General features: G+C 41.9%; 2 protein-coding genes across 4 annotated transcripts in view; one reads left to right on the top strand and one right to left on the bottom strand.

The window, feature by feature from the left end:
- Positions 1–370: 370 nt before the first annotated feature.
- On the bottom strand, positions 371–7581 carry rdh8a (retinol dehydrogenase 8a). Its single transcript, XM_084370534.1, has 6 exons — positions 7219–7581; positions 4837–4998; positions 2642–2821; positions 1786–1879; positions 1504–1687; positions 371–1361 (listed from the first exon to the last, which is right to left on the bottom strand). Exons 1-6 carry the CDS (start codon positions 7322–7324, stop codon positions 1134–1136), a joined length of 954 nt encoding a protein of 317 aa, XP_084226660.1. The 5' UTR covers positions 7325–7581; the 3' UTR covers positions 371–1133.
- A 10172-nt stretch (positions 7582–17753) lies between these two features.
- Positions 17754–20174, top strand: part of col5a3a (collagen, type V, alpha 3a) — a 53280-nt gene continuing 50859 nt past the window's right edge. For all 3 annotated transcript variants that reach the window (XM_084371728.1, XM_084371727.1, XM_084371726.1), the window contains exon 1: positions 17754–18018. In XM_084371728.1, the coding sequence (XP_084227854.1) occupies positions 17943–18018 (76 nt within the window). In that variant the 5' untranslated portion in view covers positions 17754–17942. The remainder of the gene's footprint in view (positions 18019–20174) is intronic.

The following is a 20174-nucleotide window of genomic DNA, read 5'->3' as shown; positions in this document are numbered from 1 at the left end:
ATACTGTTACTGTTACAATTATGCTTACCAGTAAAGAATATGTACGTCTTTCCAAATTAACATTTAAAAATGATCAGTATAAACTGATGTTGACTCCAATGAATCCAATGAATGAAACAAATGTGCTTGTAATGCATGACAGCCAGTGTTTTTAACAATTTTAAATCACGATTTGAAGATTTGATCTATTCAGTTATATTGCACTTGTCTACGTCAGGACACTGAGGGAAAATTCCTTTACACTACAGCTTTGCTTGCTGCTGTGAAATCCACAGGTTGGCTGCCAGGGAAAAAACTGTGAAATACTGCCCCCTATTGGTACCCAAGTAGTCTTGCAGGCAGTGAGAAAGACCTTGCAGTATCAGGGGTCTTTTTGTGTCAGTAATTATAACAAGTGGACATTTTAGGATCAATCAGAATTCTGTTTATTACTAAATCAAAATGCTAGATTAAACATATCTGACCCAACCCCTCACAAACTTTTATAAATCGAAACATCAGTTCATCAAAAGATTAAAAATATGATTTAACAGCAGTTATGACCATGAGAACACTATGTTAAGGCAAACATTAAGGGCACAACACAATAAAAGCAGATATATTCTCTCTGTTTCCGTCAGACATGTTACAACTCTGGTGAGCCTGAGTAAAGAGTTATCTAGGCTACAAATTATAGCATTATTATTTCTCTATAATCTTATTGTTTTTCTCTGTAATTGAGTTCATTTTTGTGCTTTTTTTAATCTGTCCATGGGTTTTGTATCTTATGTCCTGTCTGTGTTACTATATACACGTCTGACCACTTCAGTTCCTCCCATAAAGCAATGACCAAGGCATGGCATTCACTTTATAATATGTATATAGGATAATCCAATGTGTGTGATGCTTGTATTTCTATGCTTCTCTGTGTGTATGTGTGAGATCATGAGGTCATCCTGCAGACATCTCTGTGACAAACTTGTGCAACTGTGCATGTTGTCTGGCAAAGCTTATCATGGTAGTGTCTTTGAACGAAAAGGCGCCTCCTCTCTTCTCTCAGGGTTACTGGCTCTACTCTACCTGCTTTGCCCCAAACCTCAGGAAAGGGCAGTAGGGAATGGGTGGGGTCAACAGGGCAGGATCAGACACCCTCTTCAGTTAGGTGAGATGGTGCGTCTACGCAGGCAGCTGCACGTCAGGCACTTGAGGATGCTCATGGTGATGTGCATGAGAGGGCCGAAATTGAAGAGGAGGTTGTAGAAAGTGTTTACAGACAGGCCACCAGTCTCATCTGCGTACTTTAAGGCCACTATGGGTGTGTAGAGGTTGTTGGTGAGATTCCTGAAGCGTGGGCTGCTTGACTCAATAACCTTCTTAATGCACTGCAAGAGATGAGAAAAAAAAGACAGTTTTCACTGATTTGATTGCTTTGTAGGCTTGTTAAATATATCAGTTAGTGACCAGAGGAAAGCAACATTGATCCTTGAATCCTGAGACAGATTTGGAATGAAGCTATTCCCTTACTTTGGCTATGTCCTCTGGCATCTGGCCCATGGCGTCGAATATATCTATGGATGATGGCAGGTAAACGTCTTTAAAATATCGAACTGTGTCGGCATCTGCTCCCGGATACTCCATCTTGGCCACATCCTCCATCATCTTCGTCTCAAACTCAGTGTGCACGGGGCCAGGCTCAATCATGGACAGGCTGTGGGCAGTCAGATGCAGAAAGGCCCGTGAGGGAGCATGTACAGTACAAAGTGAAGACAGATGTGAAGGAAGAACAGAGGAAAGAGGGTAATCTACCGGATATTGAACTTCATCAGCTGCACGGCCATGCTCTCACAGAAACCTTCCATGGCAAACTTAGAGGCAGTGTAAACGTCATTGAACACCACTCCTAAACCAACAATACAGAGAGAAAAAAGGATATCAGTGCATTGTATTCTCAAATAGTTAATTAACAGCAGACATGAGTCAAGCATCATTTACACATAAAGCTACTTGAATCAATTAAGTAGATAAATAGAACAATACAAGTGCCAGACAGAATATGTAAGTCAGTTTATCTAAATTGCATGTGATTGACAGCTTATCAGATACTCTTTAACTTGTTCTGGAAAACCCCGCCCGTCTGGCACTTCAAACAGGTTATATCAAACATTAAAGACTCATAGCAACTAGTTGTTAATTGACTGAAGTGAGGTCAGCAGACCTTTACTGGCATAGACCAACAGCTAATGAAAAAAATCTTTAAACACAGAAACTTTCATCTGTCAAGCGTTCTCATATAAGCATTCAACATTTAAGATATTTAAAATACTGAAAATAATAGTATTAAAAACACTATTAAAAAATTACCAATCTTATCTAATAGATCCTAAAGCAAAGAACAAACTGTGTTTCCAGCTCAATATGAACCTCGGATGATCAGCATATGTTATCTTGTAACTTAAAGAAATGTAGATTTAAATTCTCCTGCTGTTCTGCTGAGCCTTAGACAAAGTACAGATGTCAGAATTATATCAAAAATCTTGATTTTTCAGGCATTTATGACAGACTGAAACTGTGACACTTTAGTTTTTTAATATCTGAGTGCAGTGCTCCTGGCTACATGTACAAACATAAACCAAGTATCTTTTCCTGTGTTTATGGATCATACCCTGAAGACCCATGACACTGCTCATGACCACAATGTGTCCTGAACGCCTCTTCTTCATGTCTGGCATCACTTCTTTGATCATGCGAACCACACCGAAGAAGTTGGTCTCAAACACTTTTTTCATCTCCTCGATGCTGATGCTCTCCACAGGTCCCAACAGGCCCACACCTGCGTTATTGACTGACAGGAAACACACAAACACACAGGTGACACACTGCTTGTACCTCCAACACCACACATGTTAAGACTTTTGAATGATCCTGTTGACTTAATATAAAGTGATATATCTGGATTGTTCACACTGTTCTCTTGGCCTTTCCACAAGAATAGATCCCTCATTGACAGACTACAGATGGATTTACTCGATATTGCCAGCAGATGTCAGCGTGTGACAGCAGCAGAGAGGTGTGATGTAACACCAGTCCATGTTGCAGGGCCTCAGGGTCTTGAGTAATTAGGTGAAGGGGGATGTAATGTTGGATTTAGAGTGAAATGGAGGCAGGTTTATAAATAGAAACTTTATCCAGACTTAAGGTTGAAAACAATCACCTATTCAAGAGTTATTAATCCATCAGAATGCAATGTACTGCCACCAGACTGACCATGAAATGGCTTAATGTTTTTATATAGAGCGACTGATCACAACTAAGAGCTCAATGAAATGTTGGTGACCTGCTGAGATTTCTCGGATTCAAAATACACCTTCTGCTTTGTTTTAGCTGTAAGGACAAGCTAATTACAGAAAGTGTTGTGGGCAGACAGAGCTGCAGACTTTCAGCTAGATTTCACACACTCGTGAAATCAGTATGGTGGTCATTTCTGTTTTGGTGCAGAATCTATCTGCCCACTGGAATTTCAAGACTCTCCCAATCTCCTCCCCCCCCGCCTACCCTTTATGTCAACTGCAAAACCAGGGGAGGACACTGTTACAAGAGAGTCACAGCTATGAATGTTCAGAAACTTCATCCTTAAGTTCTATTATTATCACAGTAATAACACTGTTATTGGTGACAGGTCTATTCGATTTTTACTGTTACTGTCTCATGAGCGTATGAGTCTTTGTGTTAAATAGAGGCTATGGTTAGTGCTCTATGTATTTTGTTATCATTGCTACACACACAGATGAGAAAATGAGTAAGGCCATACAGTATATTACTTTATCACTTTAGGTTACAGACTAGCAAGATTAATCAGCTGTTCTAAAATATTTAATAAAAGAAACAAACACATCAAAGGGTGACTTTGGTTTATTTCAACTTGGACCCTTTTTCCTCGTTTTTGTGTCCATGTGACTGATGTGGACGACAGTGTTTGAAACTGGTCTGCTGCTGACTGAGAACACTTCAGCCAGAAGGAAGAGCAGATGAGACCTTTTTGTTAAAGAACAAAACCACTTTGTTTAACCACAAACAGCTGCTGTGTCACTCTCGCCAAATCCACCAGACTATAATTTCTTTATTGTGAAAAACTCGACAGAAACACAATAAAACTCAAGAAAAACTTCTTTAATAGTTTCCTGTTCATCACCAACTCTGGTTTGATCAAAATAAACCCTTAATCCACTGATTAGACGTAAAAATGTTCTGGCTTTTAACCCCATTCTCCCTCGCTGCTTCTCTGATGTCTGCCTTTCCTCTCGCAACGTTTTCACATCTAACGCAGTGACTGAAAGGTTTTATTTGGACCAAATGCAGTGGAAAGGCAAACCAGGATGGCTTTGGTGAGTTTTATTTTGTTTTTCTGTTAAATTTGAATGATACAATATCTATTTCTGCAAATGGAGTCTGGTGGCTTTGGAGTGCTAGCGGCTGTTTCTGGTTAAAAAATCTTCAACAAAAAGGTTCATCTCTGTAGGGATCCTTTCCATCCTGTTATCAGAAACCCAGAATAACAATCTGAGCCTGTCAGTGACAAAAACAAGCACTTTAAGTGGTCGTACTTTGATGTGTGCAATTGCCTGGAGGGATTACATTGCAGCCCGTTTGCAGCACTCTAGCTCAATACTAAAAAAGTTGTCCCCATTAGTCACTTAGATACAAAAACATGGGGAAATAGGGTCCAGGTTGAAAAAAAAAAGTGAAGTCACCCTTTAATAGATATATGTTGATCTACAGATCGAAGAAGCCACGTCATTGACAGCTGGGGAAGGGCTCAAATGCGGATGCAGGGCCTAGTTTCTGGTGTGTGTCACTCACTCAGGATATCGATATGGCGGTCCTTAACATTGTTGATGCACTGCTTGACGGACTCGTCACTGCACACGTCTAGTGGAAGCAACATCAGGGTCTTGCCGTATGTATCTCCTGCTGCCTCTACGAGCTTGTCCTTTTTCTTCAGATCCCGCATGGTGGCGATGACTGATAGGGAGAGACAGCGAGGAGGAACAGGTTATAAAACATTGCAAAAAAAATGAGTGGAAATGACTGTGTGAAGCCCTCCAGTTATCAGTGTTAAAGTGACTTTTGTCTGATTTTTTTATTCATCATTGAACTGGCAATCATTGGTGAACTCATGAATAACTGTTTTCTGTAGGAAAAGAGAAAAACTCCAGATCCATTGTCACACTGTTGAAGAAAACACACAGAACCCTCTTATCTGTGAGGCCACCACCAAATGACTTCCTTAACACACACACACACACACACACATACACACAGTGTTGTGACAGAGTCAAATGTGCGGGTCAGAGTTCCCAGCAGTGACCACGCCTGTCAGTTTACAGAACACAGAATTGATTTCCTGTGAACTTTACACGCTGAGCAACATTAACCTACATACAGCACAGGAATCTATCATGGCCAGTGACAGCAGCTATCAGCACAGTGTTCACTTGGCTTTCATGCCGTCTTCCATGTTGTGTGTTGTGCTAACACCGTGCTGACTGACGTTATCTAGCAGGGAAAAGACAGACAGGGCTGTTGCACAATGGCAATCAGGAGAAGTAAACAACCTCTTATGCAGACGTTCATCTGGATCTTCCTGTTGTCCTTGACAGATGAAGACACACCTCACCTGATTCTTGTCTAAACAGAGACGGGGCTGGATCAAAAGATTTAAAGAGCGATTGCCACGCTGTGGAGGTTTTCCAATCCTGTGCAATGTTACTGATCTAACATTTCATGATGTATAATACTAAAACTAGGGCCTGTGTCATGTAACTTGTAGCAGTCAAATACACACTGCGCATTCATGACGTCTCATGAAGTCTAATTAATCCTAATCTTATGATTTGAGATCTGTGTGTCCATGAAGCAACAAAGAGATTTAGGGAACAACAGATCCATTGTTCCTGTGGCTCCTGCAGGAATTATTCTTGGGCTGCTTAAACATTCTTGAATGAACCACATTGCATTGCATACACACAGAAGTCTTTTTGGGGTTTTTCTCTGAGTTTGGTGCATGTTTCTGCAGCTAATGAATACTTTATGCGCAATGCAATATTTAATCTCTGTTGGATTTCCTAAAGACCCTGGAAAAAGAGCAGATCAGCGTCATTGCTCAGAGGTGGCCTCATTTTCACATTGTGAAAAGAATCAGCTCAAACTGTTGTTGAGGGAGCAGTTAATCACTTCTGTTTTGCTCATCTATTTCACTGTAATAAATCCTGTCAGGTCCTGATGGCCCCAAAGATAAATAAAACTCTAACTAACCCTTGCTCAGTGGTTCCTGAATTGGCAAAAGCACAGCAGTAATGAATTAAATTGGCTAAAATGAGTTATATTAGAGAATGCATACGATGACTGATTGACTGAAGTCACTGACTGTAACAGCCAAATATTTAACCCTGCATTAAGTCACATCTAACAACAAAGGGGGGCCTGAAGGCAAACTCTTACCAACAGGGGTGGGGGTGGGAGTGAGGTCTAACATTAGTCTGTCTGAGGCTTCATGACATGGTTTTGGATCTCTAATTCCTAGAATGACATTAATGATGGCTGGGAAGCAGCAGAGGAGACGCACAGAGCAACAATGTCAAAGTGGGACACCCTAACTCCTCTGTGCACCAATGAAGTCCTCAAACAAGGCCCTTGCTTTGGAGTGAACCCTCGCTTGTACAGGTCTCAAACTTTGTCCCCCTTTCAGCACTCGCTCCACTGAGGGGACTATAGGCACATTAGACACGGCACTAAACCGGAGCAGGCGGTCTACAATTCACTTCGATAAAAGGGGTCTTTGTGCTGAAGAAGTCACTTGAAAGAGAACTGACAAGACTCCTTTTATGATTCCGCCTGGCAAGCGGCATCCTCGCAGAGTTCTGCCCTGGAAACTGCGCTTTCAGATGATAATAGTTGAACCAAAGGGGCGACTGAATCCCAGTCCTTACAAAAGGATATGGATCCGATATCACTAGGGTTAGCGTTTTTCAAGTGACACCACACCGAGTCTCTTATTTGCGTTAAGACGGAGAGTTGCGCATGAAACTCAACCGAACTTTGTGCGTAAAGGAGACGTGGTGCAATAGCGGAGCTCTGCGGGGGGAAGTAAACACGGAATAGGCTTCGCAGCGAAGCACACTGTTACAGGCTTGTTACTAACAGCTCCGATCAAAGAAACAATGTAGAAGAAAGCGCATTTACCATGGTAACGCTTCTTTTCATCTTTGGCCAGCGTGACGGCGATTCGTAACCCGATGCCGGAGGAGCAGCCGGTGATCAGCACAACTTTCTGCCCGCTGTTCGCCATGATTTGTCCGGGTAGGCGCTGTGTTTTTCAGCGGTCCTCTGCTCCGGATGGTCGCTGCCGAGGGAGCTGAGTTACCGATCACCGGACTTTAAAGAACTAAAGCGGATCATGCAGCCGCCGCAGCCATGTGAGCGTCTAATTCAGTCACATGTTCAATCAAATCAGGGACCAAAAAACACTTGGTATCGCAAACAGCCCTCACTGACAAGATTTTCTTCTTGATAGGTGCCGCCTGCCCTGAAAATACACTTAATTCCTCTAAATGTGTGTGTCCGTGCATGCGCGCACGTGCGTGTGGAAGAGGGGGCAGTGCTTATTTGATTTCTGAGCTGTGTGACCCCAACAACAAGTACCACGCACACACACGCACACGCACACACACACACACACACACACACACGAGCTTTTGTCCTTAACTGATGAGATCTCTGGTTCACTGTTAGTATCTTCAGTAGGACCAAAAACTATTATGCAACATTTTAGATTAATTTAAATCTAATACATGTAAATAAATCAGTTGATTCAATTGTCAATATGTGTTGCACAAATAGCTTACCCAAATCGTATCTCCCTGTTTTTTAATTTTTTAAATTTTATTATTTTTTTATATATAAAACTAGTCCTCCCACGCTCACCTTCATTTTTGAATGTTCTGTTTATGGTAATTTAATGCGCTGCATTGTACCGCCATCTGGTGGTAAGAACCAGTGCAGCACTCTTAAGAAGCACTTAGGCTTTTATTAGATTGTGCTATTTGCATGACTGTAATCCAAATATGAACTAAATATAAGTATGTAAGAAGTCTGGTCTGAGTTTGTTAATGCCATCAGAAAGTGTTGATGTTACGGTGGCTAATGGGCTCTCTTCTTGACGGATGTTGTAAGAGGTTAAAGTGCGTCTGATAAGATCTCAAAACAAACTTGCTTCTCTTTCCTTGATTAAAGTCCAGAGTGCAAGAGTCAGAGTCTGTCGTGTTTGGGCCTGTTGCTGAATGTGATGCAACCACATGTAAACTGTGAAAGGTTTGGCAGGAGACTGAATATGTTTTTCACTGACTCTAATACTGATTCTAATAAGCCCAAAGCAGGGGTGAGTGGATGATCAATGTGGAGTGATTTATACTTTTGGTTTATGTTTGACCTGTGAACAAGTGGGCACCATTTGAAGTCAATTGATTGTAATTTTTTGCAGGCATGAGACTTTTTTGTTCTTTATTGTGTTACAAGTTGGCATCAAATGTATATTGTCAAAAAATAATAGTTTTACTTTTTCCAAGTATGGACCCAGCCTTTAGCTGATCAAACCAGATTTCCTTCTCGGGTAGCTTCACTGGTGATTTTTGTCCTTCTCTTTTTACTTAATTCAATTTCAATTCAATTTGTTGAGCTTTATTGGCATTAAAAGACAGTGTTTATAACACCAAAGCAAACAAATAAATATGTAATGAAAAATAATTACCATGTAGGTTATATATAGATAATAATGTTACAACATTGCAACACTAATAGACACCTGACCATAAGAAGAAAAAAATGACAAAGGTCAATTTGAGCACAAAAAAGACAAAAGACAATCTGGTGGTGTTTCACTGGATGTCCCTCAGGTAGTGGCAGGAGGACAGATATTTAGCTACTAAGATATTACTTTCTGGTTGCAAATTGTTGTAGAACAATGAAGAAGACTAATCCTCTTATTTTGACATATTCATCACAATGTAGTAATAATGCATCCCTTTCTCCACCACGAACACAGAATATCTTCCCTGGGCATCCAGATCTGTGTATGATGACCAGTCTCTCAGCCAGGCCGTGTCCTCTGAGTCCGTCCCTCGTCAGCGTCTTTCTCAGTGTCTCATCAGTCCTGGTGGTCAGATATTCTGACATCGTGTACTGTTGTTTACTCACTTACTACTCACTCAATGTTTCTGCATATACTTTAAACAAAATGCCATGCTGACATTATATGATGCACATTTCAAACACAACTGCTGGTTTCCACAATAAGGATGTTTTCTGATTTGATTTCAAAAGAAATAGAGGCCTATATATTCTTAATGCTTTGAAATATTTAATGTATTTAACTTGTTTATTGATTAATGGCATAATTAACACCATTACATGTGTTTTTAAAGATTGCTTGAAATATTAATGCCCCTCAAGGGACTGGTGTTGGAAATTAGCTTTGGGTATGTACACATGTACAGTACATCAGACACCGCTTCTGCAACTATCAGTGTTTTTCTGCGTGTGTCCCTTAGAAATAAAATAAAGGGTGTATCCTCTATTGACGTTTTTCTCCTCAGCTCATGAGACCTGATTACGTATTCCAGTGATGAAACTAAAACTTGCATCGTCAACATTTCTGCCCCTTTAACATATTGCAAGCACCATGATGTTTATGGGTGCCCCTGTTTAACCCCTTTAATCCCATTACCATTTTAACACGTGAAGACCTCAAACACAGTGTGAAGCATTCATTTCACTATAAGGACATAATAAGAGAGTAGGTGAAAGCTGAGGACATCCACTAACACAGAGCAGCAGAGGGAACAGTGGGAGAGGACAGAGACAGGCTCTTGAATTTTATAGCCCGTTTGTCTCCTGTGGGGGTAAACTGAGGTTACAGGCCTCCATCTTCAAGATGAGCCAATCATTTCTGTCATAACTTTGAAAGGAGAGATTCTCCCACAGGGAACACATATTTTAACAATGAGTGGAGTCCTGGCCTGAACCAACAAGGGTCAGCCAGAAACCAGCAGACGGGTGGTGTGAAGACAGGTTAAGCTTTAAGCTGAAAAAATCAACCTCAAGCACGTAATGTGACTCATCGTATGACATTATCATGTTTTAATATTGTGTTTTCATAGACTCCTGACCATCAGCTGTCTATTGTGCTGAGGACAGAGAGCAGCAGACTGTCAGCGTACACAGAGTTCAGGCCCAATTTCCTCGTTCTGTCTCACAACGCTAATGTCGGCTTATTTACAGCATCCCTGAGCTAAAACGCATTTCTCTCACTGAAAAGCAGAAGTTTACAACAAGATAATAAAAGTGAAATTTGCATTGTCAGAGAGAGCGACCTTAAATCCGAGCTGACAGTGTGCAAAACAACATGCACCGCAGTGACATTTTAGTTTATATATTTACATATTTCTCAGATTTTAGGCATTAGGCTGACAATCTTGGAAAATTGAGTGTAAAGGTAGAATATATCAGCAACAAGAAAGAGTCAAGAAGAAGATTCTTTATTGTTACATACTCAGTGCAACGTAGTGTAACTCATTCACTGCATTTAAACCATTCCTGATGGACACCCGGGGACCAACTCCAGGTCAGTTCCTCAATGAGGGGGATTGGCAGGACAATTAACTTAATATACATGGTTTTTGATGGTGGGAGAAATGGAAGCAGCTGGAGGAAACCCACACAGGGACGGGGAGAACATGCAAAGTCCATAAAGACAGGCCCTGCTGTGCCTCAGCTGGGTATCGAGTGCAGGTCTTTCTTGCTGTGAGGCGACGGTGCTAACCACTGAGCCACCGTGTTTCCCCACCACTACACTGTCATATAAGAGAAGAGTGATTTGAGCCTGTACACTCTTGACATGAGTGCAAAATCCTGTATGGCTTTTATCTTTTTGCATTTTTATGGCGGATCGCCAGGTGGTGGTCTGAACAAATGTCAAGGTCAGGGACAGATAGAGAATGAAAAATGACCATGATCCTTTGACCCAGAACAGCCCACCAACACTGACACATTTTACTACCAAATCATTAATTTGGAGTAAATTCTAATTTAGATTATACTAAAAGTATAAACTCAGTCATAAAACTCATAGAAACCAACCTTTAAGCTACAATTGCTCTTTAAGTAAGGAGTCAGGAGTAAGGAGTCCATGCTACATTGCATTTCTGTTTAGCTTTCATCAACCGCTGGCCAACAGAAAAGCTGTTCGTACTCCAGATGGTCAGTTCACCTGTGGATATGGCTCTAAATAGGCCAGAGCAAGCTCATGGAGTAAGGTCAGGGCCGTTCCTGGCATGCTTTCCCCTGTGCCTCCGGAGAAAGTGGACAGGTGTGGATGGAGATGAGTAGGGGTGCCGGACAGCCACTGATGTCTATCACCCTCCAAGCTATTGCTGTGGAATTTCAGAAGATTGAGGCACCAAGACACAGACAGAGTGAAGAAAGAAACATAGAGGAGGGGATGGCACAAGCCTCTACACGCTTTTCCTGCCACGTGCTTTCTCTGCTGTTAATGTCTTGTTGTAAACCCTCCTCCCTACTTCACCTCAGACGTTTCTCTCTCCACTTTCTCTGCTGCACCTCTTTTCTAACCCTGCTTGTAATCAATTTTTTAAACATCCTTCCTCGGACCTTTCACCTGTTCTCTCCAACTCCTCTGAGCATACTCCATCTGTGCCCTGCGCTCAAATCATCTGTAACCTCTTCATCGAAGTCCAAGTCTTAGAAAATGAAACCCCTGTCCACTCTAAACCTTCTTTTATAGGTTAATAGTCAATTTCCTGTGAAGTGATTTTTGAGGACACATGAGCAGATGCTCCTGGAACGTTCACGGCTTCTTCAGCTGGTTTCTTAAATGTCTGTTTTCACTCATCATAATTAAAGATGGCTTGAGTGATTATAAAAATGCTCCTCTGAATCTACAGTGCACATCAAACTGTGTATACAAAAGAATGATGTATGCACTGCATTTCAAACATTTTTTGTAACATTTTTTATTCTTTGAAATACACCATTTTTATGCATGGTCATTCTTTATTATACAGTGAGTGCATCAGACTGATTATCCCTTGTTTCCCTCCTCCTCCTTTCTCTCCCTCCTGTTGGTGGTATCTTCATGCAGTATTATTGGACAAGAGGCAGACTCTGGCTGATGCTACTGGAACGATAGGGGACTCCGGCTGTGTGAAAGGGCCCAGAGGACTGGAATGTTTGCCACAGGTCAGGAGTGGCGCTTTCTGCTCTTTTGTGTGCAGTCTGCAGAGGAGGTGTGGAATGCAAACTTCATGAGAATAAAAGGGACGAAGGGAAAGAGTAGCTGGGGGTCGGTGGGCGGGAGGGAGACTTAAAAACAGAGAAAGAATGGGTGCAAAGACTCAGAAAGGAGTGAGCTGGGAAAGTGTTTTAGGGGTTCTGAGGCGGACAGAGAACGCCGATAATTGAGAGAAAGTGCTAAAAGAGTAGCTGCACTAAAAGAGGAGAGCTAAAAGTGTTGCTGCAGCTGCAGACCACACACAATGAACAGTCCACAGAGAGCGCTTTGAGAGCAATAACACTGATGATCATAATGTGGCATTTCTGAGCACCAGTGAATGACTTTCTTAGAAACCTTCATAGAGCTACAGCTCATCTCTGTATGTTATTCAGGCATTCTCAATCACATGCCAGTTGAGAAGCATTTTGAAACTGTGAAGTTTAGATTGGACAAACATTCATACAGTATTAGCTAATTCAGATGTGTAGGCAACTATTTTTGTGGCACAAAATGTCTTCATGGAAACAAAGATCGTTGATCATAAAGATCATTGTCACTTAATGGTGATTTAGAGGTTTTCTGAGAAAGCAAAGAGAAACATCAACATGGTGCCAGTTACATCCTGATCTTAGGTCAACAAAGTAAACAGATGGATTCCCGGGGGGATGGCGTCCACTTAGTCCCTGTGGAACCATGTTACAGACCTCTTCTGATGAAATCATTTGTTTATTCTCAAAGTTCCCAATATCGGCTTTTAGAGTAAAACAAATATTATTGTTATGAAAAATTACTTTCATATTTGCAGGAAAATTTGTGTTACGGGGACCTAAAACCAAAGTTCAAATGTCTTCCAAACAGCAGGGAAGTTCAAAGAAATGCTGGTGTGAATCATGTTTGCCGTCAGTGTTGGGATTTACCTTAGGAGCCCCTGCAAATGCCAGTTTTCAACCTAATGCCCGTCAATCATGGTGTTTAGTGCTGTAAACTAACAGTGTGGAGGAGGGCACACAGCGAGGTAAGCTCGAGTGTGGTTGCCGGTTCAGTTTATTTAGTCTATTTGTTTGAGCAGTTCATTTAACAGACATGGTCCTTAGATGTTAATTAGCTTAGTCTCCCGTCATCTCTAAATATTATAATTATCACCAGACTGGCAGTTCCCTTCAGTGGCTCAGGGCAAAAGGAAGGGAACATTTCCACACACTTTCTGGTGGTCACATCGTTGGTTTGGCAACATAATTACAGCAGGGTTTAGCAACCGACTGCATGGAGCAATATGTATGATGACACAGCTCTGGATCCGATCCCGGCTCACTTTTGGTTCTGATGGTGATCTAGCTTCTTTCAACAAGTTTCAGGTATACAGCTAATTTTCAAATTCTAAATACCATTAGTGGTTAAGGTAAGTGCAGTGGTGTTGAAATACCAGGCAGTCAATCATGTCCTGCCTGATTTGCTCGCTCTTCCTTTTGTACCGCCGGCGGTTATCCCCAGAATACATGTTGCAGATGGATTGGTATTGAAGGTTTGAATTGGTGAAAGCTCTTATGTAACAATAGACGCTGCCTGATATGTGGAGATAGTATCATCAGCAGTCAGTGGCTGGTACAGTCATGTTTGTCTCGAGGTGCTGTCACAGATCAGGGGTTTTACAAGACTCTAACAGATTAACCTACACCCCTCCTTCAAGCAAAATGTGCTTTTCTTCACTGCCTGAGTTTTGTACTTGTAGCTACTTTAAGGATGTCAGGATGAGTTTTCCCAATTTTCCTTTTCTTTTCATTGACAAAACCCACGTTTAACACCATCCCGCATAAAATGTGACATGTATTGCAGACAGATGTTGGCTCTCTCTTAACATCTCCATGTGCAGAAAGAAAAAACAGTTGTCGCAGGCTCATAAATCTGCTATGAATGGTAAAATGAAGTGACAATGTGACACACACACACAAGCCACAAACTTAGAAACCATATGATCATTCACGCTCGTCTTTAAACCCTCGTTGTATCACAATGACGGAACCTAATGACAATGTTTATCACATAATACACAACTAAATGACATCACAGGCCCATCAGGAAGCAGTGATGTAAGATCTGAATTTGATTTGTAAGGTGGTTATTTTATGACTGTGTTGGAAAGAAACCCTGTTTTTTCCTTTAAACATACATGAATCATTTTTTGGCCAGCTGAAAGAGTCAGTCCTTTCTTTCTTCTGGAACTTCACATGCATATTTTTCCTGACAGTTGGCCTGTTTCCTGTTCTGGCATGTTCTTCAACACAAGGTGCAGACCGGAGGCAGACTCAATTGAAAGCCCATTTTAGGGTCTCCCTAATCCAAAACACTCACCAGATCCTCTTGAGGATTTATAAGGTTTCACTTTGTCTCACAAGGCTTAAATATTGTGATGACAGATCGCTTCTTCCAGCCTCTCAGTGATTAAATGATGAGAAAAGTCCACCATAATATATCAGCACAGAATGACCTGCAGAGGGAGAGAGAGATACTTCCAGTTACACCACATCACGTGTCTGGGATAAACATCCATCTCCAGTACAGTGAGCACAGTTTGTCTTTCTGAGGAAATACAAAATAAATAAATTTAAATCACAAGAGGCTGAACCTAAAAAAGGGGACGTGTACGTTTTTTTTTCCTTCTACAAAGTCTGTGGTAGATTCATCTCCTGCCAAACTTCATCAGTGTCTTCTATTCAACCGCTAATCCATAAATACATGTCAAAACACATATGGAGTGTAATAGTTGCTTGGCGTTTCTGCATGATTTATAAGTGTTCACAGTGTGCAGAAAACAAAGTGGCTCTGTTGGTTTCTGCGGATTGATTATCAGGACGAAGAGACAGCCATCTCCATGTTAAGCACTTTTTAGCAACATTAATGTGTTCACATCCTCCTGAAAAAAAGGATGAATCTATTTACCTGAAATCAATCATTATCAGTCTGATTCATGAAACTACTCTGGGTTAATGAGAGTTGACAAACTACTGGCATGAGATGAATGGATTGACTTTGATTTTAATTGGAATTTTCCTGCGCATGACGGTCATGTCATGTGTAATAATTTAAATGTATGTGTTGGGTCTCAGCCTCAATCAGTCATGTGTGAAATCTAAGTGTGAGGTTAATGTCAGTTTTATTTCTTCATATGAGAAAGAGCTCACCGTGTATTAGACGTTCTTCATTGTTTCACTGTTTGTTGTGTGTTTTAAAGAATAATTATCTGTAAGTTGAACAGGTCCCGTAGTTGGACAAAGGTACATAGCACATGCTGTGGAAATATTTCTCACCCAGAGCTCAGACTACCCACTGGACTCTTAGTAACTATCTGCTAAAAGCTGCTAGGAATGTGGCCCTGACTCAGGCTGGCTAAGCTGGTACTGAGAAGGGAGACGGTGGGAGGTCAGGGCGTCCGTTGTTTACCAACCAGATCAACTTCAATCTATCCATTTATCTGAGTGTTTCTGCTGAACCACCTTCTGTCTCTCACTCATGTGGCTTTCAATGTTCTTTCTGATCCTCCTGCCATGTGTACTCCCACAAGGTACAGTCTCTAAGGCTCAGGAAACGCACCATTTGTCTCTCATATGCCTCATTTAAAGAATCAGAGGAAGGATTATTTTAATTTCTCTCAACCTCATTTTGGTTGATTATTATTTGCCATGAGGAAACACTTTTGGAGTCACATCATAAGTATGTGGGTCAGTGATGTTGAATGTCTAATAATTTGTGGCTCACAGTTGGGTTTGGCTTAAACTAATATGGAACAGCATCTTCGAATAAAACAGAGACTTGTGACTTTTGAGTGGGTGTGTTTCTCCATCTTTCTGCGGTTTGAGACTGTTCTTCATTGAGAGATTCTGGTTTGGTTCATTTTCTCTGAATGCTCTGAGGGATTTCAGCTCCCTATTACTTTACATAGGCCTGTTGTAGCTGGGACTCTAGAAACGTTATCTTTGGTAATTTTCCAATTAGACAAGGTCTTCACAAGTCTTATCTCAGAGCATGTCTCAACTGAATTCCACAGTCTTCATAGAATTAATTAGGCTTCAGGCAGGGTTATATTCAGCTTCCAACAGGTAATCGACACTGTAGAAGCTAAAGTCTTGGCAGATGATGGGACAGATCCACGTCCCCGGCAGTATTAAGAGGAGGTGACTTGTCACAATCAATTATTTCTGCTCTCTCCTGTCAACAGTATCCCTTAAAGATTAATTTAATGTTGCTCTTTGCAAACTCCTTTCATATATTAATCCTGTAAAAACATGTTCAATGCAAAATGGGGATGATGAATGAGGATGTTTCTGTTGATGGAATCAGGAACTTGTTGGTGGATCTTGGCATGGAGGCGGGGTGACCACTCAACTTAAAGTGTGGGGCTGTGCAATAATGCACATTTCTGTTTTAAATCATGTTTTCAGTTCAGGTGTGTCTGCCTCTAAACTAGCAGTCCACACGTCCTCTAACCTGAGGCGATTCAGCGGTGGTCAAGCTCCAGTCTGAACAAGCATGACATAACCGCTGCAGCAACGCTGAGCTGAGATTAGACTGATGGTGGAGATAACCTGTCAAGCTCTGCAAAAGCCTTACTCATTGAACTGTCCAGAGCTGTTGTAATGTTCAGATGTTACCTGGCGATGTGTGTAAGTTCAAAGCTCGGATTCACCCTCAAGCTCCAAATGATTTAGCCAGACCTCTGCTCTTCACTGCCAGGTTGAAAGGTGGGAATTTGTGCAGGCCAAATAAGAACTAAATACTGTGAACGTTTTTGACCTCATTCTGTGAGAGATCTTATTCAAATTCTATTTAATCCTTTATCTCACACTGAGTACTTGAGTAATACTTGAGCAAAAGTAGCATAATGAGATATCATTTTAAAATATTACTTTGGTAAAAGTGAAAGTCACCCATCAGAATAGACTTATTTCAGACTTTCACTCACATTTTACATCTATTTTCTAAAAGTAACTAGTAACTAAAGTTATCAAATAAATGAAGTGGAGTAAAAGGTACAATATACTGTATAATACTACTATATATGCCTCCAAAATATACTGAAGTGGAATTATAAAGTAGGAGTATATGGAAGTACTCAAATAAAGTACAAATACTTGAGTAATTTTACTTAGTTACATTACATCAGTGGAGGATGATGTAGTTTCTACACCGGCTACATCTGCAAAAAAACCCCATCTGAAGCTGACAGGTGAGCAGGTGAGCAGGTAAGGGCGTCGTGCTCGACATCACTGATGTGGGTAATGAGCACCTCCGAGAAATGTAACAAATTATCGCGAGTAATAAACGTGATTTACGATGCAGTGTGCAGCGAGGCGCTCCTGCAGGACACCGTCCTGTGGGAGGGAGGAGGCGGAGGAGGTGGAGAGCAGAGGGAGGGAGTGAGGGTGAGAGGGAGAAATTGAATGAGAGGGACAGAGGCGAAACTGAGACGAGCCACCACAACAAAACTTCTCCAACTAACAAGCAAGTGGAACTACAGACTGGCTTCTCCCCTTTTCTCCCCGCATGGCTGCTGAGCTTCTCCAAGTTTAACTCGTGCAGTGTAAAGTCCTGGTGTTGGAGGCAGAGGGGGGTCCCCGCTGTAGAGATGGAGCATTTAATAAGGACCAGGAGAACACCGCTGTTTCTTTTTATACTGCTTCACGTGACGACGACACAAGCTGGTAAAGTATCTGTAGTCAGATATTAACTGCTGTAGATGCCAGAAAAAGTGAAATGAATGTCGACAGAAGTTTATCAGAGTTTCATGACTTTTGATCAGGCAGCTTCATTCATCACTTGACCCCTAGCCAACACAAAGTCATTAGCGCAGAATCATAATCTTTACTTGAAGGTTTCCTCTTCGGATCGTGGTGTGTAAGCCTCATGTCTTTGAATCTGGGTGACTGTTTTGGTGATGCTGCCCCTCGGCCCACAGAGTCGCCCGAGGCTGGGATTAAAACTGTGAGCTGGCTCAAATGACTTTTAGGAGTTGTCGGAATGTTTCAGAGCCGTGCCGAGGATTTGCAATTATTTATGAGCCAGTTTTTGTGTGTGCATACATATTAATTATCCTCGCCGTTGCACAAGGAGCACAATTTGCTTGATTCAGCCTCTCCTGCCCCAGCTTGCATTTTAATTGCACATATTTCCAAGGTCTGATTTTGAATGTGTCCTTCCTGCGTCAGGTGTGCTGGAGGACTCGCAGCGACCTCAGGAGATGTATGATGTCATGTTCGAGTGTGCTTGTGACCAGCGTCGGTTTACTGTGAAAAGGTTTAACGTTGGCTTGAGAAAGAGGTGAATGGCTGAACACTGGGCGAACTGAGTAGATTAAAATTCCTGTCATGGATCTGTTTAATGTGCCCTCTGCTCACATAGGTCTTAAGTGAAGGCGCTTAGCACTAACACTCTTACCGCCTCAGTTATGATTATTCTGGCACACATCTATATTTTACATGCTTTATTGCAGGCTACTGGCACAAATTGCAATTTCCACAGTTGTAAGTGAACCAGCAACACTCTATTGTTGGAGAGCAGTGACTGGGCTCATTTTTCAATTATGCACCTGCAAGAAGAGAAGAGAGGAGGGCCTGGTCTCTGTCAAACAGCTGTGTCTCTCTGTCTGTCCCTGTGTGCTGCACATTCAGGCTTGTTCAGCCATTTTAGGACCTTCCACATTCCCAAGAGAGCCTGTAACATCCAGCTTGCGCATACATAGTGTATGTCATTTGGCCCCACTGCTATCTGTCACCCACACAGGCCTCCATGCCCCGCGGCCATGTCCTGACTATCTGCAACTGGCAGCAGACCATTTCCTTGCAGGTGCTACGGTTTAGAGACTCCCTGATGGAGCGACGTGCCTCAGCAGCGGGAGTTAACCCTGTGGTCACCAGAAGTGCTTAAAGATGTCATATTTTCATGCACCCACTTAACGGCTGGCAGGATTTGTTGGAATTCAGTGGCTGAAATGGCTAAAGCGATGGCAGGAGGAAGTGGGCCAGCTGACGCACTCACAGTGGTGTCCACTGCTTTCTATTAAGGGCCTGTGAAGTGAGAGGCAAAGACGACTTAAAAGTGTATGGGACATATGGTGGTGCTGATACGGAAGTCTTAGATTGTGCATGTGGTTGATAATGTGTTTGTGTCTCTGACTGTGTGTGTGTGTGTGTATTACAGTACAAGTCTGCTGGAATGTTTTCCCATATGCTTTCTGTGTGTGTTCGACAGAGATGAGAGAGCACTTTGTAGTCATGTTTGCTGACAGGAAGTGAGACATTCTTGCACACGTCCACAGTTAGTTTCAGTTAGAATCCTCTGTTCTTTTGCCTCAACACATTTTTGTTCGGTTTTCTTTTCTTTTCTTCCGTTACGTTCAAAGTCTGGGAATGGGGATTGTTTGTTTGGATTTTTATATGCCTTATCTCTTCATTTACATCATCCTTCTCCCCTTGCTTATGCCCTGCCTCATCCATGACTGGTTCTATGACAGAGGGGAAATCGTGCGTACAGCCCCCTCACTGCCTCCCGTTTGATCCAGCCTCCTTGCCAATCCTGCACCAGACTCCCAAAGGAGGACGACGAGCCTTGTTCGCCTTTGATCTAGCAACAAATTAGAGGCAAATGAAAACAAATGAAATAGGCAGCTGAATTTAGCAGGATGGAGAATAGGAAAAGAGGAATGTTACGCCTGCTACAGCTCCAGTGTTCCCTTCTGTTATGTGAGTTTTTGTTTCTCTAATAGAAACATTAAACATCAGAGGTGTCAGAGATGCTGATGTCTGTCCCTAGTTGCTGATGCTGCAAGTGTCATATCTAACTGCTTCCCAGACTGTTTGAT

The sequence above is a fragment of the Pagrus pagrus genome (assembly GCF_965226575.1).
Source record: "Pagrus pagrus genome assembly, chromosome: 13".
Lineage (NCBI taxonomy): Eukaryota > Metazoa > Chordata > Actinopteri > Spariformes > Sparidae > Pagrus > Pagrus pagrus.
Note: the sequence above shows the minus strand (reverse complement) of the source record. Positions and strands in the feature narration are given on the sequence as shown.

What these genes read in the sequence shown, in the direction of transcription:
- rdh8a (XM_084370534.1), bottom strand. Translation starts at nt 7,324, where the DNA reads ATGGCGAACAGCGGGCAGAAAGTTGTGCTGATCACCGGCTGCTCCTCC. An exon ending in CCGCCATATCGATATCCTGA is followed by an intron (nt 2,822 to 4,836) that starts GTGAGTGACACA and finishes GTTTCCTGTCAG; the next exon opens with TCAATAACGCAGGTGTGGGC. An exon ending in TGCCAGAGGACATAGCCAAA is followed by an intron (nt 1,362 to 1,503) that starts GTAAGGGAATAG and finishes CATCTCTTGCAG; the next exon opens with TGCATTAAGAAGGTTATTGA.